This window comes from Synchiropus splendidus, chromosome 2 (genome assembly GCF_027744825.2).
Source record: "Synchiropus splendidus isolate RoL2022-P1 chromosome 2, RoL_Sspl_1.0, whole genome shotgun sequence".
In the NCBI taxonomy this organism is placed as follows: Eukaryota; Metazoa; Chordata; class Actinopteri; order Syngnathiformes; family Callionymidae; genus Synchiropus; species Synchiropus splendidus.
In genome coordinates, this window is record NC_071335.1 from 31416429 (window position 1) to 31444420 (window position 27992).

General features: G+C 44.2%; 1 protein-coding gene across 3 annotated transcripts; it reads left to right on the plus strand.

Moving 5' to 3' along the window:
• Nucleotides 1–99: 99 nt before the first annotated feature.
• Nucleotides 100–27961, plus strand: LOC128754616 (complement C3-like). 3 transcript variants are annotated; one of them, XM_053857348.1, is made up of 42 exons: nt 100–4346; nt 5610–5805; nt 6464–6626; nt 7905–7981; nt 8056–8144; nt 8286–8368; nt 8437–8524; nt 8603–8705; nt 8849–8969; nt 9040–9155; nt 9343–9489; nt 9671–9767; nt 9832–9932; nt 10005–10193; nt 10887–11042; nt 11263–11392; nt 11937–11975; nt 12129–12249; nt 12611–12699; nt 12774–12913; nt 13019–13231; nt 13303–13366; nt 13430–13519; nt 13586–13792; nt 13933–14008; nt 14538–14697; nt 14773–14868; nt 16425–16578; nt 16750–16835; nt 17502–17579; nt 17667–17822; nt 19467–19529; nt 19621–19702; nt 19835–19940; nt 20133–20223; nt 20290–20379; nt 20447–20549; nt 20629–20718; nt 21305–21397; nt 21479–21562; nt 21745–21889; nt 23752–27961. In XM_053857348.1, the coding sequence occupies exons 1-42, from the start codon at nt 4189–4191 to the stop codon at nt 23891–23893; spliced, it is 4872 nt and encodes a 1623-aa protein (XP_053713323.1). In that variant the 5' UTR covers nt 100–4188; the 3' UTR covers nt 23894–27961. The 3 variants fall into 3 exon arrangements, with proteins under 3 accessions (XP_053713323.1, XP_053713324.1, XP_053713325.1); XM_053857349.1 differs by having other exon boundaries at nt 19892–19940; XM_053857350.1 differs by having other exon boundaries at nt 16428–16578; nt 19892–19940.
• Nucleotides 27962–27992: the final 31 nt, after the last annotated feature.

Genomic DNA, 27992 nt, shown 5'->3' on the forward strand with positions numbered 1-27992 from the left:
ATTACATTAGATTTGTTGTGTCCTTATCTGTCATTTGTGAAAAGATAAATATTAGCGAACGCACACCAGTCTGACTAAGCAACTGCCCACCAGTGAGACTTTGTTATTGGACATTCCCCAGAACCCTGTTCTGGTATCGAATTAAAAAACATAAGCCACTCCATTGACGTCCACACTGAATACTGTTGCTGGTCGACAAGACTAGCGGTATTCACAGACTTCTGAGAACAATGGTTACAGTACGTAACCTTCAGTGTGCTCAGCCCTTGAGCGAGGCTTCACAACTGTATAACCCAAGAGCAGGGTTCGGCAAACTCAAAGAGCCATTTCGACCCGGTTTCCACAGGAAAGACAGCACTGGGAGCTGCAAACACTTTTGACATCTCATATGTTAGCACATACACATATTGTTTATTTTGCATCAGTTTGACAACAGCACAATAAATCCTCGGGATTTTAATGTCTTGAAAATATTTGTTTAAGAATTTCAGTTTTATAAGAATTTCAAGTCCATTCAGAGTAGTGGAAACCCTGGCCATTGTGTAGTGAAAAACCTCCCTGAACCAAAGCAAACAGATGCTTTTGTTTGCTTTTGTTCAGGGATTCCTCCATGTTTGTTGTTGTTTCATTTTGTTTCATTTCATTTCAAACACGCAGGGAGAGGGAAAAAAAACGAGAACAGACAACAGTTGTAAATATACAACCCTGAGAAAACCGGGACAACAGAAAATATCACTCGGATCTAAAACTCACAAGGCTATAATCAAACTAAGGATGCTCGGTACAAGTAAAAACACACACTCACACCGAGGAAAATAAATACCATGCAGGCAGAACTAAAATAGCGAGCACACAAACACTCAAACACACTATCACGGAGCAAGAGGATAAGAGCAGACGGGAGGAGCGAGAGTAAAACCACGGAGCAAGAGATAGAGCAAGGAGCGAAAACAGGGAGAATAAACAAGGGACAAGCTTTCAGCTGCATTTGCCATTAAGATGGAACACAACAGATAAAAACAGGAAGCACGGAACCGGGAACACTGGGAGTAACAAATTAAAAGCACGGACGGGACACGAAAGAAAACACAGCTCGGGTTTGGAAATCCACCTCCTGTGTATCTCTGTGCGTCCGTTCACTCATGAGAAAGACTACCAAGAAACCAACAAGTGACATCCAAGAAATGTATTCCCTGACAGAGGAGTCTAATACATGAGCAGAATTCTGTGTCAGCAACTACGCCTGACTTAGCCTTAGCAGTCGTCCGGTAGAGCGACAAAAAACTATCTGAGGTCTTGACCCCTTTATACACCAAAGTTCTCCACGTGGACTCCGTCCTCATCCGATTGGTCCTCCGCTGTTGATGCCATGCCAAGGATCACAAGACACGCTCCCCTCCTTTGGACCCAGGTGGTTCTTATCTGCACCAGCTCCATCCAGCCCTGGAGAAGACGGTACTTTCCAGCCTCCACCGTCTGACCTTGGACCTGTCTGCTCATGCCACCAGTGTCTGCTTCACTCCCGCCATTGTACTCCACCTGTAGCTTCTCTCTTTCTCACGCACACTCAACCATCCTCTTCTCATTCAGCATTCACACACTTCCTTCATTTGCAGCACAAGCAATTCCAACAATATTAATATTGTATAATAAATGCACAATTCCCATCGCCACCTGAGTCTGAAACTTTTGAAAACATCTGGAGTAGACACTTTCATAAATGCATTCAATGAATTCAAAGCATTCACATTTTTCAGTTGTCCTTTTGACATAATAGTTGCTGCATTCTGCAAAGTTTGTCTATATTGTGCCTCTGAAAAGGCACAGTCCAACCGTGTTTCAAAGTTCAAAATGTGTTCATTTAATAAATGAAATGTAATTTCATTTATTAAATGAACACATTTTGAACTCCACATCACAGAGTGGAAGTTAGGTGTCTTTCAAATGAATTTAAAGGCTGAACATAACTTATCCATCGTGGAAAAAAAAAACATACCGTGATAAATACAATGGAAAAAAAGAGCAGCATTTCACTGAACAATGAAAATAAACATTGCAAAATAACTGCCTGAAAATTAATTTCACCTGGTTAATGGGACCTCTGCTCCTGAACCACTGCGCACAGCGTCTGCAAATCAGGGCTGTAGGAAGCCATTTTCGTCTGCAAGCTGCTGCCTGTGCGGCCCAGCAACAGTTAGATCGCCACATTATTTATTGAAGTAAATCTGTCTGCCGTTTAACTCAGATGTTTATCAGCCTAATAAAGGCGAAATCATGTGACTTTTCAAACACCCGCACACATAGCGAGTCCCGGACCACTGCGCTGCACTCCTGTTCCCCAGCACCAGCCTCCTGCAGCTGAGGGTGCACACTTCAGTGTTCTGGGAGTTTGCAAAGTTGCAGACAGCGATCAGACCCTTTACTGCCTGGCATTTATCATGTTTATCTGGAGTCATGCTGTACACCTTGTTTCTGGCATCTGGTGGCCTGAAGCAAGTAGGCGGTCAAAACCCGACTCGCTTGCGTTCACATGTCGGACTTTAGAGCCCAACGCACAAGACAGAGTGTGCAGTGTGAAAAGCCCCTGATTTTCCCTAGCCACGCAGAGCAACAACATTAGCATGAAAGATCCGCGGGTTGCCAGCCCCTGCCCAAGAGCGAAGCAAGGGGAGAAATGTACCCTCAGCTAGCAGCCACTGGCCATGTAAGCATGCCTCCGCACCTAGCGACGACACCGCCCCCTGCGGACCGAACCAGCAGCACACAAACTCCTAACAGAGAAACACTCTAGGCATAGGAGAAGGTGGGAGACAACAGGTTTAGTCCCAAGCTCTTGCTCCGAGCGACTGTGATGGCAAAAGTCATAGAATTTATTTCGGGCCCTTTGAGGGTCCCACAGGGCTTCGGCTATGCACGCTAAGTGAGGACGAACACCGGGGTTAAATCACGGAACACATGCTCTGAAGCCGGACACCTAGATCTACCACAGCAATGGGGGGTACAGCAAGATGCTTGGTGAACACAGAATAAGGCTCCTAACTAAACCTGAAAAAGAACACAGTTGCGACACCAAGACAGACAATGTACTGGAAAATGATAACAGAGATAACATATATAAAAGCGCTTGCATTGCATTTACCATGTGCAGCAAGTTTTAAAATAAATAATTCTTCCTTGTACTCTTCTGTTCTTACTTGGTGGTAATTCTGATTCTTCCATGCTTACTCCTATGATTTTTCTCTGAATGATTCCTCTTGCAACACAATTCAGGATGTGTTGCATGATTTGAAATTGTAAAAAAAAAAACAGAGAATACGGGGAAAGTTGACAGGTATGGATAGGGCCTGCAACGGAACCATTGAAAATGCAGGCACAATGAGACACTGGATCCTGCTGCTACAGCGGTGTCCTTGGCCTGTATGCGACAAAACAAAACAGGGAGAGTTGACCACGTGCTGTCCATGACTCCCTCGTAAGAAGGTGGCAGATGGGAAGCCAACCCGGGTTGCCTGCGACCACTGAACCATCATTTATTCTAGACGAGACTCTTTATGCTCTGCCATTTTGTTTGTATTAAACCTTGTCACCGTCAGTTTACTGTCTACTGCTTCTGAGTTTCCTGTCTCTGACAAATTCAAATAACATTTCTCATCTACAAAGTCAGAACGTACAGTAGGCCTCATGGTTCATTGCTGCTGATGCCGAAGGTACTGTTTAACTTGTAAAATGTTTGACTAAAATATGAATAATGCATGATTAAGTGGCTGTGACCTGGAATGGAACTCTGAACGGTCCATATTTATTATATCCACTAACGCTGACTGCTGAAGGCCGCCTTCATGTCCACCTCACTGTCAGCCGGTTGAGTGTGTGCACTGACTGCCAGACAAGGAGCTGGCTTTTTGGTTTCGAGACTTCTAGTCAAGACCTTCACACACTTTGAGTTTTCATTACCAACTTTTCTTGATGTGACATGCAAATGTATGCATCGCTAAACACAATTGTTATTTAAAAACAACCTGTAAAAAGTCAAAGTTTTGGTTCCTGTAACCATCAGTTTCATTGATTATTTAGGAGGGGACATTGTTTATTCTGTCGACGGTCAAGAGCCTTTATCAAAGGTGTTTCTCAACTGCTGCTGGGAAGTCATGTGAATGCGCTTGTGTGAGTTCACAGGGAGGAGGATTGATGGAATCACCACGGAAGATAAAAACCCAGATGCACCAGAGGAGGACAGATTCCATGACAGCAGCTGGACATCACAGCAGGATGGGTGGAAGTGGACTGTGGCTGCTGGTGCCTGTGGCCTTCGCCTGCTTCTCTTCTCTGGCAGAGGCAGCTCCTTTGTGAGTGTTGAATTAATACTCTCCAGTCGGATAAATGAATATATAAAAAAGCAATTTCAATGGAGATGTCAAATTATTTGTCCCAAATCAAATGTGCAATTCGTTAAAAAAAAACACAAAAAAAAAACGCTGACTCAGGAGTAAAAGACAGAGCAGCGCAGGGTGAAAATCTGTCTCTACTTTGGAACAGGATATTTATCCGGCTAACAAATGGATTACACATTGTTTGGCCAGTCAGCAAGTTCGTTAAACTCTCTGTTTACTTGATGCTCTTACCCAGACAATAGAAAGTCCAGATGAGGACATATAAATAGGTGGAAGAGAACCGAGGTAAACCTGGATAAAACTTGTCAACTTTCCCCTGGAGCAGCCTGCATTCATTTGATTGGCCAGTTGGGCCGACATTGTGGGGTTATGCGCACAAGGGACTCGGCAAGTGCGCAAATTTAGCCTGGATCGCCTCTGGATATGTGATTTGCTATTTAGAGCTTTCTGGGCTTAAATATTTAAAACACAAGTTTGATATAGAACCTGTGGCGTGATTGTGCATTCATATTTGTTTCCGTATTGTATTTATATTTCTAACCGGCGATTCTAGCAGCAGGCTTACAGTAGTTGCATTCAGGATGATCCAGGGGGCGCAGTCTCTATAGAATCCAACCAATAGTGTCTGAGGTCATGGAATCCGAAGAGGGACGGTGTCCAGCCAGGTCCGTGCACACCGGCGACCTTGAAACAAGTGTTGTCGCTCTGGGGAGAATGGACGCAGAGTGCAAGCAGGGCCAGACTCGGGACAAGTGCATGCTATACGGGGTTACGGTGTTAATGCTCCAGCACTCCCTGAACAGGACTAAGCGACTTATGTATGTCATTTCCTGGCACCGTTGTAAATATTTATGAACTATTAGAGCAGTCAGAACAGCCAGTGTTGACCATCACACTGGTCCAAGGGACGACTCAGGGTGTTTGTGTGTTTGTTCAAACACTTGAAAAATGAGAGGGAACATTGTTCATAAGCCTGTGGAGTATTGATGGCAAAAGTATAAATGTGATGTGCTCTGGTGACACTGTGATCACACGTGTAAAGCTTGCACCTATACAAAGGCGTCAGAACGCTCCCAACAAGGCGGTTATGTGGTCAGTGGTATTTGTCCGACTAACAGAAAAATACTTTTGTTTTTGCGTGACACCTCTACATAACCTGGAAGAGGGCAATTGACAATGTAATTGTGGACATTTTGTGGGTCTCTCCGTGCTCTGCAGGTTCTTGATGTCAGCTCCCAGCATCCTGCGAGTGGGCTGGCCTGAAAATATCTTTGTGGAGTGTCAGGACTGCTCTGGTGGCGAAATCGGGGTCAATGTCTACGTGAGGAGTTATCCAACAAAGGCCTCCACTCACGCAGAGTTGACGGTGAACCTGAATGCAGCAAACAAATTTCAAGGATTCGCCCAAGTCACGGTAATGAAACCCAGCCATTTCCTCATTTTCCACATTATTGGACAATTTCACGTGATACATATGACTAGGGCAGAAGTGACAAGATGAATATATTAATATTGGCAACATGTTCTTTTACTGAGACATGTTTTGATGCGTGTGTCAGAAGGTAGAGCTGATGATTATTGTTTGAGGAAAGTGAGGTCCTCCATAAGGCCTCTGTTTTTCTAATTGAAAATAGGCCCGTTGAGATGGGGAATTGATCATCTAGTCAAGATCCCATATTGATGATCAGGAGGCTCGGTGTTCTGGAGAATCTCTGGCAACCTCAGTATTTCAAATTAAAATGAATAAACCGACCACCAGGTCAGGGGCCGATCCAAAGAGCCATGGCAGCTCTAGTTCGAAGTCAAGGGGAGAGCGACAAGCCAGTACCATGCAGGAGGCATCCTGACATGTTGCCCATCTGGCTTCTCTGGATGCAGAGGAGAAGGAGGTTTTCACCCGTCCTACCGACCTCTCACACAACAGCAAAACAAACACAATTTTCCCACAAATAATCATCCTGTAAACTGCTGACTCGACTGTTCCTGACATCATAGTGCTTTCTCAGGAACAATCTCAGTCTTGGCTTTTTTTTACAGTCCACATCTATTTTAAGACTTTCTGGTGGTTGCAGATCCCTGCCGAGGGCTTCAGCAAGGATCCCAATGCTACCCAGTTTGTGTACCTTCGGGCCCAGTTTCCTGACCGACTACTGGAGAGAGTGGTCATGGTCACTTTCCAGGCAGGCTACATGTTTATACAGACTGACAAGACCCTCTACACACCCAACACCAAAGGTAAGACCTGCCAATTTCTTGGGCTAAAGTGTCTGTGGTAGTGGTTAGGTAGTGGGTGTTGATGAGATTTGTCCAGAAATGCTGAAAGCTCAGGGTGTTGAGGGTCTTGGCCGACACCCCTCTTCAACATTGCGTGGATGTCTGGGTCAGTACCGGATGAGTGGCAGATGGGTGATGTTTCCCCAATTTTCAAAGTGGGCCCAGAGGGTGTGTTCCAACTACAGACGAATCACACTCCTCAGCCTCGCTGGGAAGGTCTACTCTAAGATGCTGGAGAGCCTCCATGGTAAGTCTCCATGGTAAGATGCTGGAGTGGAAGGTCTGATCAATTGTTTTCAAATTGGATTGGATTCAAAAGCTCCAAAAGCGGTTTCTGTCCTGGCTGTGGAAGTACGGACCAACTCTTTACTCTCTCAACAGTTCTCGAGGGTGACAGGGAGTATGACCTGTCAGTTTACATGTGCTACATGGACTTGGAGAAGGTGTATGACCGCGTGCCCAGGAGTTTTGGGAAGTGCTTTGGGATAATGGGGTGTGAGGCTCCCTACTCTGGGCTGTTCAATCTCTGTATTCTCGTAGCAGGAGTTGTGACCGGATCCTTGGGTGCACGTCCGATGTGTTTCCAGCAGGGGTTGGTCTACACCAGGGTTGTCACTGCTATTTGCAGATGATTTGGTTCTCATGGCATCATCACGCTGCGAGCTTCACCTCGCGAGATTGGTATCGCATCTGAATGTGAAGCAGCTGGGATGATGTCATGGTAGCCTGGGCATGGTGGCGGGTGACGAATGGGTTCCTGCCTCAACTGGACAAGTTTAAGAATCTTGGGGTCTTGTTCTCAAGTGGGGAGTTGGATATTGGTCGGCGAATCGGTGCAGCAGGGGCGGTATTGCAGTCACTCAACCCCACTGTAGTGTGTAAGAGACAACAGAGCCAAAAGGCAAAGCTCTCTATTTACTGATCAATCTTCGTCCCGAGCCTCACCTTTGGTCATGAGTTTTGTGTCATGACTCCGACGGGTGGCCTCCCTTAGACATAGGATGAGAAGCCAGCTGGGAGGAGACCAAGGGGTCGACCCAGGAGGGATTATATCTCTTGACTGGACTGGAAGCGGACGTTTGGCACAACCTTCTGAAGCTGCTGCCCTCACGACCCGCCTGTGGATAAGCAGATGAGGATGGATGGATGGGGTTGTTTTTCAACCTAGTCAACCTAGTCAACACAAAGGGAAAAAAGTGCCCATGATTTGATAAATGCTGTTTTTATTCCTTGTTTCAGTCTACTACAGGGTGTTTGGCTTGACGCCCCAAATGGAAACAATGGGAACAATTGCCTACGTGGACATTGAGATAATGGTATACAATATTAATTACTAGTGTGCTGTCTTCTTTCCTGCTCAACTGTTCCTTGTTTTGTGTTTTTTGTCAAGACACCTGAAGGACATGTTGTGCACGATGATCAACTTGCTCTGAATTCGGGGTTACTGAATGGTGAATATCAACTGGGTGAATTAGCCAGGTAGGTTTTTACTTTAAACATGCCCATCTTGTGACCTCACACGCATGTTGAAGAATGAACAGTCTCAGTATCAGTAACCCAGAGATCTGTTTATTTAAAACACTCAAGTTTCCTCAAAGTCTCATCTGTTCTCTTCTGCAGCCTTGGAGTGTGGAAAGTTGTCACCCGGTTCCAGGACAGCCCACAGAAAAAGTACATTGCAGAGTTTGAGGTCAAAGAATACGGTCGGACATGTTTATATCTTCCTCATAACTTTGTTGCAGTCAAATCAAATACTAACTTTTCACTGCAGTGCTCCCCAGCTTTGATGTTAAACTGATGACTTGGCGACCATTTTATTTTATTAATGATCCTGAACTTACTATCGACATCCGGGCCACGTATGTAAAGTACTCTCCTTACATTTTTGTCTTTAATTCTTTGGAGTGCTTATGATATTTGGTTGATATAATGTTTAGGTATCTGTTTGGAAAAGAAGTGGAGGGCGTCGCATATGTGATATTTGAGATCGACACAGAGGACCGGAGGATCGGTTTGCCAGGTTCACTGCAGAGAGTTCAGGTAGGTTTTGCTCTAATGCACTGAGAAGGTTTGAATGTTGAGTATGATTCCAGACTCCCCCACAAAAACCCTCCCCATGCTCTTGTAGTCGTTCATCACGATCCCACTTGAGGTCAACTCTTGGTCTGACCTTGTCTCATCAGATCGAGAAAGGCAAAGGCACAGTGACTCTGAAGAGAGAGCACATCACCCAAACGTTCCCGAACATTCAAGAGCTGGAGGGAAAATCTATCGTTGTAGCTGTCAGGGTGCTGACATCGACGGGTAAGAGAGTTGCACGGACCATCAAGTCCTCAGCAAAACTGAGGTTTGTATCTCATCCTATCTTGAACAGGCAGTGACATGGTGGAACAGGAATTGAAGGGGATTCTAATCGTGTCATCACCGTACACCATCAACTTCAGAAGAACGCCCAAATACTTCAAACCATCACTGTCTATGGATGTTTGGGTGCGTTGTGATCCCGTCTGGTCTGAACACCATTTGTTGACTTCACATACAAGTGGCTGAACAAATGAATTGTTGGATCTCAATTGTCATTTCAATATTGATTGGACACTTTGGGGTTGGATGGACAGACAGACAGACAGAAAACAAAATTTTCAGGTTTTATGACTCCTTTAATTCCAATGGCTAGGTTGAAGTCCTCAACCCGGATGGCAGCCCTGCGGGGAACATTCCTGTCACAGTGAATCCTGGCCGGCGTCTGGGTGTTACCAATGACGATGGCATTGCCAAGGTTCTAATTGATACCGCTTCAGGTGACACAAGACTGAGGATCAGTGTAAGTCGGAACCTTCCAGCTCTTCTTAACACTCCTCATCATCATATCATGAGAACCAGTGTATTTGTTTTGTGGTTCACATGACTTTTACCTGATGTTCAAGTAAATATAGAGGTTTAAATGTTTTCTGATGGTCCTGTTCAATACATGAGGCGTATTCTTGTTATGTCTGACTAAACAGGCAGCAACAAATGACCCCAACATTCAGGGCCACCAAGCGACAGCTACCATGGAAGCAACAGCCTATCAGTCCAACGGCCGCAACTATATCAGCATTTGTAAGACTATACACTACATATTCTCAGTGACTAGAAATGGCACTGAAATTTCCTTTTTTTAAAGCGGTGAACACAGAAGCCAAGTTGAAACTGGGAGGCAACATGAAAGTCACTTTGAACATGAACATGCAGAACAACAAAGACAACATCGACATCACAGTCCTGGTGAGAGTTTGTGCGTCTGGATGAAACTTCTCTTAGTCGTAAATCTCTTGTGAAACATGGATTTCTGTGTAGCTCATGAGCAAGGGACAGCTGGTGCGCTTCATCCGCAAAAAGAAGCAAGGCATCATGAGAAACCTCATCATTCCCATCACCAAAGAGCTGGTGCCGTCCTTCCGAATCATAGCTTACTACCACGCTGCTGAAAATGAGCTGGTGTCTGACTCCGTTTGGGTGGATGTTCATGACACCTGCACAGGGACGGTAAGTGTGGAACCTGTCCTACCGTTTGAGCAGCAACATTACTCATGTGTCACAGAATTGTCATGTTTGCTGTAGGAGCCTGACCCAAGTGCAAGATATTTGCTAATGAACAGGAGACGCGGACAACGAGGTTAGCAGATAGCAAATAATTTAATACAAATAACACAAAATACAGCATGAACAATACAGGAAACTCAAAGCATCGACACCAGAAGCGGAGCGAGGAAGACGAACACGATGGGGGGGATAAACCTGAAACAAAAAAGCAGGCGAATGAGTACATGCCTGAAAATGGGGACAACAGAAAGACACGCTCGGAAAATAATACTCATGAGGCTATAAAGAACGAAAGGCGCTTGTTAGTGGTAAAAACACACACAAACCCGTGGAACTAAACACCACACGGTCTACCAAAGAAAGCGAGTTAACAAACACTCGTACACAAGTCACTGAAGCACAATCAGCAATGAGAGCAATAGGATGAGCGAGAGAAGGAAGAGAAGAACGCGGAGAACGGAGATACAAAAACAGCTGGAAATTAAGCTGGAGGGAGTGAGGAAACAAACAGGGAACTGGGAACACAGGAAGAACATAACAGTAGCAAACAAAAGCAAAACCCTAACAAGAATTACTCTCACACTGTCTTTCGTCTTCAAGTTGCTCTAACTGAATTACGTCTCGCCTGTCATTTAGCTGAAGCTGGAATTGGTTGGTGGCCCTCAAACATTCAAACCCCGTAGATTGTTCAGTCTGAAGGTCACCGGAGATCCAGGAGCAGCTGTGGGACTGGTGGCCGTGGACAAAGGAGACTACGTTCTTAACAACAAACACCGGCTCACACAACAAAAGGCAATGTCTTGACTCACTGCAGGTTGAGTTCAGTAAAATAAGCAACTAATTCCATGACCTGTACAAATTTAGATTTTATTAAAATGCCATTACAATGAGGTAAGGTGCTAAAGGGCAGAATGATCTGATTCTAAGAAACTCTTGATATTTCCAAAATATCATGTAGATATCTTTGAAAATGCAGATGTTGTTGCCTTCTAAAGCTCCCTCTGATGGTCAGATTTGGGACCTGGTGGAGAAGCATGACACTGGCTGTACCCCTGGTGGAGGGAGGGATGCCATGAATGTCTTCTATGATGCAGGACTTCTTCTTGAGTCCAGCACTGCATCTGGAACCCAGCACAGGATAGGTAAGCAGAGAGAACCTCTTCTTCATTGACACCATATGTCAACATAAATTTGTCATGAATGCATTAATGCACCCGAGTGCTGTCACAATATTGTTCTTCGCATCAGCCATTTTGTTTCATTTTCGTCACGGTACTCCTCCCAGAGGTTTTGTTGTAGAGACGCGGCTCCAAAGCCAAAATGTGCGACCCGGGCAGGAATCACCTGCTTTTACTTTTTTTACACTCAGGATTACTGTAGCACTTTCAGAATTTGTGTGAGAGTCGAAAACGCGCTGCAATTGCAGATTCAGCTCTATTGAAAATGCATTGGTGAGGTCAGGCTGCTGCTCGAAAATCACAGCAAGGATTGAGGGAGGGATACTGGAAGAGGAAATGAGCATCAGAAAATGAGTGTCACTTCATCGTATATGTCAAATTTGTCTGTTCCCCTCAAACAGAAGTGAGACTCAACGAAACTCTGTGTTGTAAATAGTTCAATTTTCTCAATTCAAGCCTAGAAAGAAACAAGATGATTGTTCAATGTTTCACTCTGCTCCTCTTTCAGAGTTCAAGTGTCCAACGCCCAACAGGAGAAAACGATGGCGTGAGTACATCACAGACAGACGCCTTTGTGTACCGCTGCGCACAGTTGGAGAGCCAACTGGCCAAGGCGCACTTCTAGTGGCAGAATGAAAACAAAGACCAGTCACGTGAACTTCATTGAGCATTTGTAAATATATATTTTTATATGTTGCAGTTGACGCTGATGACGACAGCTACATAGACAGTAATGACATTAGGTCTCGCTCCAAGTTCCCTGAGAGCTGGATGTGGTCATACATCCATCTTCCAGCATGCGCCCCAGGAGAGCACTATTGGTGAGATGCCAGGAAGTGACTGTTGGTAATTGTGAACAAAAACGTCCTTCCCATCTCTATCTCACTGCCTTGCAATCCTGTACAAATCTCTCTCACCCTGCTTACTGTCCAACCTCACATACAAGTCATCGTACGCCCTCTGTTTGGCCATTGACACCACTACCTTTGTCGTTTGCCTGTACCCCTGTCTGCTCTCTTCAGTTCTCTCGACATACCACTTTTTTTAGCTAACCGCTTCCTTTGTACGCACTCTACCCCTTCTTCATTCCACCACCAAGTCTCCTGATCCATCTTTCTTCTTGATGGCATAACACGTCCACAAAGAATTTCATTTGGTGACTAAAACATTTATTTCTTTCAGTGAAACAAAGTCTATTCAGAAAGATTTTCCACTTCAGGATTCAATCACAACCTGGCAGGTGACCGGCATCAGTCTGTCCAAAAGCAACGGTGAGCACTTTTTTATTCATGTTTTTTTTATCTGTGACTACCTTCATACCAATTTTCTGTATCTGATCTTGAAGGAATATGTGTCGGTGATCCACTTGAGGTGATCGTGGAGAAGTCATTTTTTGTTGAACTCAAATTGCCTTATTCAGCTGTCATTGGGGAGCAAATTGAAATCAAAGCAATCCTCCATAACTATCGGGACAAGGGTGCTACGGTAGGTCACTGATGCAGGACAGGGATGGATTGCATTTAAGTTTCTTGGAGATCCATTAAAAGGAGACCTCTTCTCATGGTGTCCTCCCGATCTGCTGTCTTCAAGGTGCGAGTGGATCTTATAGAGAAGCCGCATGTGTGCAGTTCAGCATCCAAACGCGGGAAATACAGGCAGGAAGTGATAGTTGGACCACAATCCACCAGATCTGTCCCATATGTCATCATTCCCATGAAGGAAGGAGAGCACCAGATCGAGGTCAAAGCTGCTGTGAGAGACACCGCGTTCACAGACGGTATCCAGAAGCCGCTTCGTGTGGTGGTGAGTGACCACAAAACAAATGTTGCTTATAGTTTCAGTAAAATTAAAATGGTGTTGTCAACACTATCCAGTCCAGAGGCGTCCTGGTAAAATCTCCTCTGATAGTGCATCTTGATCCTGCTAAAGAAGGTGTCGGTGAGTGAAAGGCTGCTGCACACTCTTCGACAGTATCACTCTGACTGGACACTGCTTCTCTAGATGGCAAGCAGACGATATCTCTCAACAGTGGAATCCCCAAGAAAGACATCGTCCCAAATTCACCCACCAACACATATATCTCAGTGACAGGTGAGGACAGGTTTGTGTCTTCACTTTGAATGGAAAATAAGATTAAAAATAACTTCCTCTTCACAGGCAGAGAGGATTTAAGTGTCGTGTTGGAAAATGCAATTCGAGGAACCGCAATGGAGCAAATGATTTACCAACCATCAGGCTGTGGAGAGCAGAACATGATCCACATGACTCTGCCTGTCATTGCGACCTTGTACCTGGACAGAACTAACCAGTGGGAAGATGTTGGCTTGACCAAACGTGATGAAGCATTGCAACACATCAAAACAGGTAGGTAAACCTACATGACGCAGCAGCAAGAGAGTGCTATACGCACAAGTGCTAGTCTTAAGAACATGACTGTTTACACATCCAAACTCTGAGGCCATCTGTGATGCTCACGAGTGCCTAATAGCTGACCTTTTTTTCAGGATACTCAAGGCAACTAACGTATCGTAAAAATGACGGCTCCTTTGCTGTGTGGGCAAACAGACCAAGCAGCAGTTGGTAAGATAATCCAGTCTGCCTTGTCTGTTCAGTTCCAGCCACTCTTAGGTCAAGAACTACCAGTTGGTCTGTACCGTGATGCACAATTACGATGCATGTAACACATGTGTGCTGAAGCACCGTTACCTACGACACATCTATCAGCACAGGACCCACAAGAATTTTTCAAATCCTTTTATCTGTCAGATACCCAAGAAAAAACAATGGCAGCACCCAGCACCCCATGTACATTCTGTCCCTGCTCTAACTGACCAGCTTGTTCTCTAAGGCAGAAATCGTGCCAGATAAAACGAAGTGGAAACATTGCAACAACCGAAAACCACAACCTACAACATGTAATTTGAATGGGATGTCCTGAAACAAAAAAAAATTGTTGGTAGATGAGGGAAGCTCCTATAAATTGTGTAGTTGCCTGCGTGTTAAAGTGGAGATAGAAATAAGGATCTCCCTGTCAGTGTTGTACACTGCTTGAGACAGTTCAACCTTAGTGTGGCTGACCAGGTGTAATCTGTTTTGTCTCCTCTGAAAGGTTGACTGCTTACGTAGTCAAGGTGTTTGCCATGGCAGAGAGGCTGATTCAACTGAAAAACAGCGACATTTGTGATGCTGTCAAGTATCTGATCCTCAGAACTCAACAGCCTGATGGAATGTTCCAAGAAATTGGAAGAGTGTATCACGGAGAAATGATTGTATGTGCTGAACTACAGTCTCACAACTCCATCCTTTAGCTTACTGCTAAAAGCCTGACTTGCTGCTGTATGCAGGGAGATGTGAAGGGCGGAGATTCAGATGCCTCCATGACAGCGTTCGTCCTCATTGCGTTGCAGGAGTCTCACACACATTGTAATGCATCCATTGGGGTAAGTTTTTATTTTTGCCTCAATCTTGATTTACTTACTGCAAGTGTTTTGTGCAGTGTTTTCCATGTATTTTTCGTGTCATCATTGTCACGGCTCTGTGCAAGGCAGAAACCAAGTGCAGGGTTATGGCCTTCGGCAGGCACGAGTAATATGCAAACAATAATGTCATACAAAGGTCCAAAACAGCACCAACAAAAATGGAGTCCAATGTCCAACACAGAAACGTCCACCTGACCGGGGGAAAGGAAATGAGAGCAACCAAGGGAGCAGAAGAATCAGGTCTGGAAACACTGACAGTCTGACACACCGGTTTGGAAGTCTCTGGTTCAAATAGCTGCAGGGCTTGATGACCGACAGGTTCCAGCTATGTGCAAAAGGTGACGCTCATGTGGAGAGAGGAGAGAAACTGAAGCCCTGGATCAGGACTGCATCCAGGATGGGGGACCATGAGATCCAGTCTCTTTCTTTGGGGCCGTAACCCTCCCTGTTGACCACATGTTGGACCCTCCGGGCCACAAACTTTGGACATCAAGGATCTTCTGGACCTTGAAGGCAGGATGGTGATCGATGATGACTGATGGCGGTGGAGGCTGGGTGGGAACGCTGAAGGGGCCGGTAGACACTGGAGATAAGGAATGTAGGATGAATGTGGAGAGAGTCTGGAAGTTTCTTAAAATTATGGGATTGATGACATTCTCCAGCTCGAAGGAGCCTTTAAATCAAGGTGACAGTTTCTCACCCTCGATCGGATGATCCTTGGTAGAAAGCCACACCCTTTGACCAGGTCTATACTGGGGATCAGGAACCCACAGACGAGTTGCGAAACGCCGGTTCTACAGAGGCCAGCTCTCGTATGGCTCCAGGCCGACTGAAAGCAGTTTAGGTGTTGGACAGAAATACATCTGAGCTGATTCCAGGTCCTGATTCACACGTTCAGAGAGGAAAAATGGGGCCCCCGGTCAGAAACAATATCCACACAAATGTTTGTGAAGAAAAATAAAGGACATACTCTTTATTGTTGTACTATTCATTTTGTCGGACACAGTAGACCTTTTAGGTCACTAACGTGTGAAACAAGGAAAAAGTAAACAAATGAAAGAGTAGTCCTTGTTACTAAAATGTTCTTCAGTTACTGTTGTTCTTCAGTAAAATGATTTAATTCACACTTTAGTTTCCTGGGAATCTACTCCTGATGACGGAGGATGTGAGCTGTAAAAAACAGGTGACAAAAAATGCTCCAACTGGTAGTGTTCTCCCAATCCATCGTAGTGAGAGCCACAGAAGTCTCAAAACAGCTGGAAAAGAGGACACAGAAAGAAGGAGGAACGAGATCACTTCTGTGTGGTTTCCAGCAATAGAGTGAGCGGAGTTGTGCGGTGTGTGGTGTTTGGGCGAGGGCTCCCGTCAATGGCACAGAGAGAACTGGGAGCATTTAATCTCGCCAAGGGAGAGAAGAAGAGAACTCGCAGTGGAGCTGCATCTGGCAGGCTGCTAGTTTGACACCCCTGGTGTATGCTGAAGTCCAATCTGAGATGGTGTTTGTTTTATCGACTCAGCAGAGTCTACCAGGGGCAATAGAAAAAGCAGTCACCTACCTGGAGGGGCGCTTGCCTTCCCTCACTAACCCTTATGCAGTTGCCATGACGTCATATGCTTTGGCCAATGAAGGAAAACTGCAGAAGGATGTGCTCTTCAGGTTTGCAGCTGCAGGTAATGTGCTTTTATATTTGCTGGAATCCTTCACAGAAAATCAGAATAAACTGATCATGGCACAGCTTGATATTAAAATAATGAACCCTCCATCCAGTCTGGGGAGAGCATCATTCTGTCAGCATCAACTGGATAATGCTGTTTGACTTGACTGGCTTATGTCTCCCTCAGACCGAACCCACTGGCCTGTTCCAAAGGGGCGTGTCTACTCTCTCGAGGCCACTGCTTATGCTCTTCTGGCCCTGGTGAAGGTCAAGGTAGGTGGTTCAAGTTCGATAAAATAATTATTCACTTCATGAATGGGTCATGATGATGATTTTTAATGACTTATTTTTATTCTTGCACTGTTAATTGGAGAATTTATCATAGCCAGAAAAAGATTGTGACCGCCCCCAAAAGTTATACTCACTTCACATAAATACAGCATGTGCTCTGTTTGCAACTGGAAAACCCACTGGATGAAGAAGAAACGTGTTGGTTGGATTGTGAGCTCGGTGTGGTGAAGGTTCTTCTACTTTGCAACTTCGAAATCTTACAGGGGGTGATATCACCAGTGGGAACTCTGCCTTATCTTTACAGATACTTTATCTTTACTTATCTCTTACAAGAGCTCTACTGCACACGTTGGTTTTTACCAAAGCTGGTCATGTGACTGACAATGCAACGGTGTGATAGGAAGCTAAAGAAATATTCCGAAAGTTCGTGAATCCAAACAAATAGAAATAACATCCACCTAACTTGTTTCCAACCAACCTTGAAAGTTTGATTGTAAAATATCCATTAGAGCACAATCATAGTTTTAAATGTAAAGATCAGCCTTGGGAATATTTTTTTTCTTAAATCCACTTTTCAGCAAAATTGTTGTAGGGGTAAAAAAGAGCCTCTGTTACGGTCGATGACCACTAACTTTCTGCTTTGTTCAGGCTTTTGAAGAAGCCAAACCTATCGTGAGATGGTTCAGCCAACAGAAGAAGGTGGATGGTGGTTTCGGATCCACTCAGGTAAGAGGACTTCCATCTCCACCCTCAAACTTTTTGTGAAACCTTTCAAACAATTCATGATCTTCTGTCTGCTTTTCTTCCCAACAGGCGACTATCATTGTCTATCAGGCCGTGTCGGAATACTGGGCCGATGCAAGACAGCCACAGTATGATCTGAAGGTGGACCTCTTGCTGCCAGGATGGTCCACACCTGTCGTGTTCAATTTTAACAGAAGAAACAATAATATCACGAGAACAACCAAGGTGAGAACACACAGCAAGAGCAGCTCCTTTGCTTCGATTGTCTCTTCCCTCAGTGGGAAGAGACAAATCTAGTTGATATACTTAAGTTTCTGTGCGCTGCTTTGTGGGGGATAAATCCAGTATGAATGAATGACTCCTGGGCAACTATTCACGCCTCCAAAATGGTGATGTGTTTATTCAGTTTTCTAATGATTTCCAGTAATTTCATATGTCAAATGTTGTCTTGCTACTCTCCTGTGGCAGATTCTGTTTTACTCCATTTCACAGTAATTTCTGTTTATCCATTAATTCTGTCTGTCCTGAGTGACAGAACTTCTCAACCTATCTCTACGGGAGATGCCCGCTACCAGAGAAGACTCATTTTAGCCGCTTGTATCCGGGATCTTGCTCTTTTGGTCATGACCCACAGCTCATGAGGGTCGGGATGAAGATTGACTGGTAAATAAAGAGCTTTGCCTTTTGGCTCAGCTCCCTTTTGACACACAACAGTGCAGGAAAGCATCTGCAATATCACCTCTGCTGCGCTGAACCAAAAACAGGATTGGAGACGATGTGCAACCCCAGTGGAGACCAACCGCCATTGGAAACACATCGAACTTGCATCCAAGGATCGTGGCAAAACTACCGCTCCGGGAATACAGAGATTGAATGGCCCCCAACAGGGAGCCTCACACCCCATACTCCCAAAGCACCCGGTCATACGCCAGGTTATACTCCCAGTCACCCACAAGAACTGTTGAGAGAGTAGAGAGTTGGTCCATAGTTCCACAGCCAAGACATAACCTGCATTGTTCCTCTTCAATCCAAGGTTCAACAATCGATCGGATCCTCCTCTCCAGCACCTTAGAGTAAACTATCCTAGAGAGGCTGAGGGGTGTGATTCCTCTGTAGTTGGAAAACACCCTCTGGTCCCCCTTTTTTAATAGGGGAACCACCTATCTGCCACTCGTCCGGTACTGACCCAGACATCCACGCAATGTTGGAGAGGCATTTCTGGACGAATCTCGTCAACTCCTGCAAACTTGCCACCGTGGAGCTTTTTGACTACCACAGAGACTTCAGCCCAAGAAATCGACGAAGACGAGTCAGCAACGTTCCATCCTTGGATGTTCTGCTGTCTCCCACTTCTGAGATGCTCAACAGTTTTCCAGAAGCATCTTGATGCTGACGGTTTCCACGGTTCTTCTTTCTCTTTCGGCTTCTCCCTTCAGGGGTGGCCACAGCTCACCCTGTCCTCTGCTTCCTCTTCTCTCAAACCTACAAACCTCATGTCCTCCTTCACCACCTCCATAAACCTCCTCTTTGGCCTTCCTCTCCACCTTCTGCCTGGCAGTTCCAACCTCAACATCTTCCTACCAATGTACTGGCTCTCTCTCCTCTGTACATGTCCAAACCATCTCCATCGAGCCTCTCTGACTTTGTCTCCTGAGTAGTTGGAGTTTACATTATTCAAAAACACTTCCTCAAGGAGAGGGGGGGGTCACTCCAGTGGCTGGAACTCTGCTGGAAGTGTGGTGGCAGGGGAACTGTTGAACTGATCCTACTGTATATGTATTAGTATGCTCATTTCTGAAGAAAACAGCACACAAGAAAAAACAAAACCTTTGTCAACCACGACTTTATAATCCTAATATTTGCCCACAGTTCAACGAGATCAACAAAAACGTGGATGTGGTCGCGACCGGCACAGGAGAAGCCACTCTGATGGTCCGTGAGCACCAGCGTTATTAATATGGTCCTTTAGCATCACTGTATTCTCCTCAACCATTCACTAAAGTGTATCTCAATGTCTGTCCAGATGGTGTCGCTGTATTACGCCATACCAAAAGAAAAAGAAAGTGACTGTGGGAAGTTTAATTTGTCGGTGCAGCTGATCCCACGTAAGGGATCGTTCTTCCCTCGCACCACACCATGTTGAGAACACAGTGTTTAATAAGCAGCAACGCTGAGGCTTTTAACTCTCATGTTTCTCTCCTCATTCTGTTCCTGTGTTTGATATTTTTAACCTTTAGTTCTGACGAAACACTGTAATGAAGGAGTGGTGATGGGCTGCTCTTCTTCTCCCCCAGACACTATTGAAGACGAAGAAGAAATTTTCAGGCTGAGGCTTGATGTTTTGTAAGTGCAGACCACGTTTTGATTTTCCATCTCAACTGAACCAATTAAGAGTGACAGTCATGACTCATGACGGGCAAAACAATATCAAGGATGGAAGTAACCATCTTGGCCCTTTAAGTGAAGGACATTGCAAGATGTTTTTGGCTCACAGATAATCAGGATGTAAGTATTTTGGGGTCCCCCCTCTGCCAGGTACAAACATCCAGATTTGGATGCAACCATGACAATTTTGGACATCGGCCTGCTGACTGGCTTCCTCCCCGAAACAAAGGACCTGGACGCGGTAAGTTGTAGAATGTGTGTGTGTGTGTCAACGACAATAGGTGATCCTTGATGTGCTTGAACCTAGTTGGTCAGAGGAAAGGCTGCAGTTATTTCAAAGTACGAGATGAACAGATTTCTGTCGGACAGAGGTTCTCTCATCATTTACCTGGACAAGGTAGGAGATTCTGCCGGTGCCTCTTTCTGTCCTCGGACTGTGACTCACTGATACCACGTCTCTGTAGGTTTCTCACAAGCGTCCAGAAGAGATCACATTCAGGGTCCGTCCCACAATGAAGGGTGGCATTTTACAACCAGCTGCCGTGTCCGTCTATGAATACTACGACCGTGAGTGTTATTGCACGTGTGCAAATGCACGTTTGTCGATCAGCGAATCAATATTTAGTCTCCAACGTGATTATTGCAGAGACGCCATGTATGAAGTTTTACCATCCGGAAAGAAAAGATGGAAAGCTGCTCAGGCTCTGTACCAAAGATGAATGCAAGTGTGCTGAAGGTAGGCTCAATCGTGCACGCATTTTGGCAGGCATGTGCCAGAAAAAATATATGAAAACTATTCATGCATCTTCATCGTCATCTTTTTCTTGGATCATTTTGTTTGGATTTACAACCATTCTTAAGATTTCCCTATTAATTTCTATTACCACACGGCCTGATCCACATGGACAAGTTACTAGTTTTTAGTCGCACTATTATTTAAAAATAACTATACATCCATGTTCCTGTCCACTTTTGTAAATAAAACTTGTGTATTTCTCCAACTACAAACTACTCTCATAGGGAGGGTTTTTCTGTCATCGCATTTTTGTTTTCTTAAAAAAACATTGCTGCATTAACCATTCTTGAGACAACCGTGGTGTTTGAAAAATACACAAACTTCATTGCCAAATGTGTATCACAACCTTGGTGTATGTACATTTGGGTAGGGTTGTGTTGCGACGAAGACTACCCAAAATCCCTCCACATTTCAAGTGACAAAGCGACAAGCGACAAAGTGACAAATCACCTTAAACAGAACACTCTCTGCCATCGCTGAGTGGTTTTAATTTGTTTTGTTTGTCTTCTGATGTTTTCTCCTCCAGAGACCTGCAGTATGCAGCAGAAAGGTGAAATCAACAACAACCAGCGACTAGCCAAGCTGTGTGAGAGCACAGAGACCAACAGCATAGATTATGGTGAGTAACGGCGGCTTGGATTTGTACTTAGTAGTAGTGGTAGACTGCTGGCACAGATATAAACATATGTTTTTCCCACAGCGTACAAAGTGTCTGTGGAGTCATTTTCCGATGCTTTGTCCACCGATGTTTACACAATGAGAATCATGCAAGTCATCAAAGAAGGTGAGTGAGGCTGTTTTAACAAACTCTAACAGGTTTGTTCGAGTAAGTATCTATGAAAGTAAAATAGGGCTTCAATAATAATGCATGTTGTGCATTTAAGAATATAAGCAGCTTCCTGACCAAAGACACGTTGTTACATTTTGACTACAAAGCCTGTTTTCCATATTTTGGTGTCATTTCAGGAAGCCTGGACTTGAACATTCAAGGAGAACTGCGCAAGTTCCTTGGTTATCCATACTGCAGGGGGAGTTTCGATTTGCATCTTGGTAAAACCTACCTCATCATGGGTTCATCCAGTGACACGTACAAAGATGATACGGATGGAACGTAAGTTTCTGATTTGTTTCACTACATGTGGATCCTCAATGACGTTCTGTTGGGTTGGTCATAACCAGTGTTGCCATAGTTACAGAAGTAGCTGTGGCAACACTGGTTATAACACTTTCTGCTGCTCACTCCGGTTAAAGTTAAGTACTGTGGTTACTTTACTGATTACCTGACCTCAAAAGTAGATTAGACGTTACATTTGTCAGCTGACAACAGCCCTTATTGCCTGAATTTCTATGGCCAATTTGAGGTTGTGTTTTTGAAAAAAGGTAACCTAAGAAGAACCCGAACCATTGGTGGCCCAGCATTTAAATCTAAGCTTAAAGACAATTAACCTGTCCATGTTGAGGTCTTTTTTTCATCACAATGTAACGTGTAAATGTATTTTGTTTTGACACACTGTATAAAAACAATGGACCTAAAATCATACACAAGAAGCAAGAAATCAAGAAAGCAAGAAAGTATATTAAAAAATGTCCTCTCCCGAATCTTTAATAAATTAGAAAGCAACAACAAAGTCTCACTTGCAGAAATGTGCACAAACATGAGGCTTCTTAATTTGCATTCTGACAGCGAGAAATGTCGAAAGAAATAAAGGACAAATAGTGGAAAAAAAATACATAAAACACTTAATGTATAAATGTTGAAATAACAAAATGTATAAATAAATCAATGCAAATACCCACAGAAAGCCCCATTCTTCAACAACAGTAAAATCTGATATTTTTTTGATATATTTCGACATTTTTACATTTAGTTACACATTTAATAATTTATTTATACATTTAGTCACATGGTTGTATACATTTATTTATATCATCTTTCATAAAAATCAGTACAGTTTCTTTCTGCACCAAACAGAAAATAATTCAATCGATTCAAAATGTCTCAAAATTGATTTTTATGAATTGGTAAAATCTACTGACTCTCGGCTATTTTATCATGACGTGCAACGTCCTGATGTCACCGCACAGCTCGTTTTGGGCACAGACATGCAGGGCTAATGTCAAAACAAAGATGGCGGGGAAGGTCATCCTGCCAACTCTGTCCTCGCTTATGGCAAGTTGAGTTTGGACTCATGTTCGACTGAATGTCCCCAAACACGAGTGTCAAGCATTGCAAGACTACGGTCAAGCACTTTGGCATCACAACAGATAAGCAGGCGCGTATTGTTTTTTTAGATTTTCATTCAGACAGCTGTGGCTTATATGTTGGCATTATTGCCAATCGTTTCACTTGATTCATGGGTGGGAATGAGGAGCAGAGCGCTGCCATCACTTTGAAGGGCTGCGGAGGTTCCCCAGCATTCTCCTCATGAAATCTATCAAGTATATGATGTTGAAGCAACGCAAACGTTGAATCACATTTGAACAAACCAGCGTGTCAAGACGATCACTCGACACCAGGGCCACCAGGTAGCCCACAGAGGCCAAGGAGGTAGGCTGTTAAAATAACAATAATAATAAAGATTTCATGTCATAACCATCTTACTATGTTTGATTTTGTGATTCCTTGTTTTGTTACAACATTGGTAATTATTTGGAAAAATCAGCTATGAGACAAGAGGAATATCGTCCATTGTTTATCGTGAGTTCAGAAGTGTGTACTGAAGTGTTTCAGAAGTGTGTTTAGCACAAGGCAAATGATGATGAAACATTTTAAAAGATGACACCATGACTGTCTCCCTGCTTCAAAATTATAATGATACCTGTTACATCCATGTAAAGATATAGATGTATTCAAATTTGAACCTGTCCTCCAAGTACAGTGGGAGAAAAAGTTCTAGGACACCCTTAAATTCCCCTGTTACACAGTGTCAGTCGTGGTTCACTTCCTCATCATGGAGCTGTGTTTTGTCTCAGGTACCAGTATGTGCTGGGGGAGAAGACATGGATCGAATACTGGCCCTCACCCACCGAGTGTCAGGAGGATCTGCACAGGAGTGCGTGTCTGGGTATAAGAAAGATGGTCAACAAATACCAACTCGTGGGATGTGAGCTGTAATGTGTCCTGACATGAAATCAAACAAGAACCATCTTTAAATGATGTTGCTTCCCTCACTGTGTTGTGAAAAGTAAACATCAATGCTTTTGCAGATTGATCACTTCAATCCAGCCTCGCTGGATTCATTCCTGTTTTACTCTTACTTTATGTAAAAAGTGTCAATATTAGTCTGACTGACCTGTTTGGCACGGAAATTTAAGATAATCTTAAAATGGCCAGAAAATAAGACACAAGAAATTGCGACTATAACATTGATTTTTTATTTTATTTTATTGATTTAGATCAAGTGCTACCATTACATTAGATTTGTTGTGTCCTTATTTGTCATTTGTGAAAAGATAAATATTAGCGAAAGTACACCAGTCTGACTAAGCAACTGCCCACCAGTGAGACTTTGTTATTGGACATTCCCCAGAACCCTGTTCTGGTATCGAATTAAAAAACATAAGCCACTCCATTGACGTCCATACTGTTGCTGGTCGACAAGACTAGCGGTATTCACACACGTCTGAGAACAATGGTTACAGTACGTAACCTTCAGTGTGCTCAGCCCTTGAGTGAGGCTTCACAACTGTATAACCCAAGAGCAGGGTTCGGCAAACTCAAAGAGCCATTTCGACCCGGTTTCCACAGGAAAGACAGCACTGGGAGCTGCAAGCACTTTTGACATCTCATATGTTAGCACATACACATATTGTTTATTTTGCATCAGTTTGACAACAGCACAATAAATCCTCGGGATTTTAATGTCTTGAAAATATTTGTATAAGAATTTCAGTTTTATAAGAATTTCAAGTCCATTCAGAGTAGTGGAAACCCTGGCCATTGTGTAGTGAAAAACATCCCTGAACCAAAGCAAACAGATGCTTTTGTTTGCTTTTGTTCAGGGATTCCTCCATGTTTGTTGTTGTTTCATTTTGTTTCATTTCATTTCAAACACGCAGGGAGAGGGAAAAAAAACGAGAACAGACAACAGTTGTAAATCTACAACCCTGAGAGAACCGGGACAACAGAAAATATCACTCGGATCTAAAACTCACAAGGCTATAATCAAACTAAGGATGCTCGGTACAGGTAAAAACACACACTCACACCGAGGAAAATAAATACCATGCAGGCAGAACTAAAATAGCGAGCACACAAACACTCAAACACACTATCACGGAGTAAGAGCAGACGGGAGGAGCGAGAGTAAAACCACGGAGCGAGAGATAGAGCAAGGAGCGAAAACAGGGAGAATAAACAAGGGACAAGCTTTCAGCTGCGTTTGCCATTAAGATGGAACACAACAGATAAAAACAGGAAGCACGGAACCGGGAACACTGGGAGTAACAAATTAAAAGCACGGACGGGACACGAAAGAAAACACAGCTCGGGTTTGGAAATCCACCTCCTGTGTATCTCTGTGCGTCCGTTCACTCATGAGAAAGACTACCAAGAAACCAACAAGTGACATCCAAGAAATGTATTCCCTGACAGAGGAGTCTAATACATGAGCAGAATTCTGGGTCAGCAACTACGCCTGACTTAGCCTTAGCAGTCGTCCGGTAGAGCGACAAAAAACTATCTGAGGTCTTGACCCCTTTATACACCAAAGTTCTCCACGTGGACTCCGTCCTCGTCCGATTGGTCCTCCGCTGTTGATGCCATGCCAAGGATCACAAGACACGCTCCCCTCCTTTGGACCCAGGTGGTTCTTATCGGCACCAGCTCCATCCAGCCCTGGAGAAGACGGTACTTTCCAGCCTGACCTTGGACCTGCCAACAAGTTACAATGTCCGCTCATGCCACCAGTGTCTGCTTCACTCCCGCCATTGTACTCCACCTGTAGCTTCTCTCTTTCTCACGCACACTCAACCATCCTCTTCTCATTCAGCATTCCTCCGTCTGTGCATCACTTCCTTTATTAGCAGCACAAGCAATTCCAACAATATTAATATTGTATAATAAATGCACAATTCCCATCGCCACCTGAGTCTGAAACTTTTGAAAACATCTGGAGTAGAGACTTTCATAAATGCATTCAATGAATTCAATGCATTCACATTTTTCAGTTGTCCTTTTGACATAATAGTTGCTGCATTCTGCAAAGTTTGTCTATATTGTGCCTCTGAAAAGGCACAGTCCAACCGTGTTTCACAAATAAATGAATTTACATTTCATTTATTAAATGAACACATTTTGAACTCCACATCACAGAGTGGAAGGTAGGTGTCTTTCAAATGAATTTAAAGGCTGAACATAACTTATCCATCGTGGAAAAAAAAAAACATACCGTGATAAATACAATGGAAAAAAAGAGCAGCATTTCACTGAACAATGAAAATAAACATTGCAAAATAACTGCCTGAAAATTAATTTTACCTGGTTAATGGGACCTCTGCTCCTGAACCACACAGCGTCTGCAAATCAGGGCTGTAGGAAGCCATTTTCGTCTGCAAGCTGCTGTCTGTGCGGCGTGCGCGGCCCAGCAACAGTTAGATCGCCACATTATTTATTGAAGTAAATCCGTCTGCCGTTTAACTCAGATGTTTATCAGCCTAATAAAGGCGAAATCATGTGACTTTTCAAACACCCGCACACATAGCGAGTCCCGGACCACTGCACTGCACTCCTGTTCCCCAGCACCAGCCTCCTGCAGCTGAGGGTGCACACTTCAGTGTTCTGGGAGTTTGCAAAGTTGCAGACAGCGATCAGACCCTTTACTGCCTGGCATTTATCATGTTTATCTGCAGTCATGCTGTACACCTTGTTTCTGGTCATCTGGTGGCCTGAAGCAAGTAGGCGGTCAAAACCCGACTCACTCGCGTTCACATGTCGGACTTTAGAGCCCAACGCATAAGACAGAGTGTGCAGTGTGAAAAGCCCCTGATTTTCCCTAGCCACGCAGAGCAGCAACATTAGCATGAAAGATCCGCGGGTTGCCAGCCCCTGCCCAAGAGCGAAGCAAGGGGAGAAATGTACCCTCAGCTTGCAGCCACTGGCCATGTAAGCATGCCTCCGCACCTAGCGACGACACCGCCCCCTGCGGACCGAACCAGCAGCACACAAACTCCTAACAGAGAAACACTCTAGGCATAGGAGAAGGTGGGAGACAACAGGTTTAGTCCCAAGCTCTTGCTCCGAGCGACTGTGATGGCAAAAGTCATAGAATTTATTTCGGGCCCTTTGAGGGTCCCACAGGGCTTCGGCTATGCACGCTAAGTGAGGACGAACACCGGGGTTAAATCACGGAACACATGCTCTGAAGCCGGACACCTAGATCTACCACAGCAATGGGGGGTACAGCAAGATGCTTGGTGAACACAGAATAAGGCTCCTAACTAAACCTGAAAAAGAACACAGTTGCGACACCAAGACAGACAATGTACTGGAAAATGATAACAAAGATAACATATATAAAAGCGCTTGCATTGCATTTACCATGTGCAGCAAGTTTTAAAATAAATAATTCTTCCTTGTACTCTTCTGTTCTTACTTGGTGGTAATTCTGATTCCTCCATGCTTACTTCTATGATTTTTCTCTGAATGATTCCTCTTGCAACACAATTCAGGATGTGTTGCATGATTTGAAATTGTAAAAAAAAAAAACAGAGAATACGGGGAAAGTTGACAGGTATGGATAGGGCCTGCAACGGAACCATTGAAAATGCAGGCACAATGAGACACTGGATCCTGCTGCTACAGCGGTGTCCTTGGCCTGTATGCGACAAAACAAAACAGGGAGAGTTGACCACGTGCTGTCCATGACTCCCTCGTAAGAAGGTGGCGAATGGGAAGCCAACCCGGGTTGCCTGCGACCACTGAACCATCATTTATTCTAGACGAGACTCTTTATGCTCTGCCATTTTGTTTGTATTAAACCTTGTCACCGTCAGTTTACTGTCTACTGCTTCTGAGTTTCCTGTCTCTGACAAATTCAAATAACATTTCTCATCTACAAAGTCAGAACGTACAGTAGGCCTCATGGTTCATTGCTGCTGATGCCGAAGGTACTGTTTAACTTGTAAAATGTTTGACTAAAATATTAATAATGGATGATTAAGTGGCTGTGACCTGGAATGGAACTCTGAACAGTCCATATTTATTATATCCACTA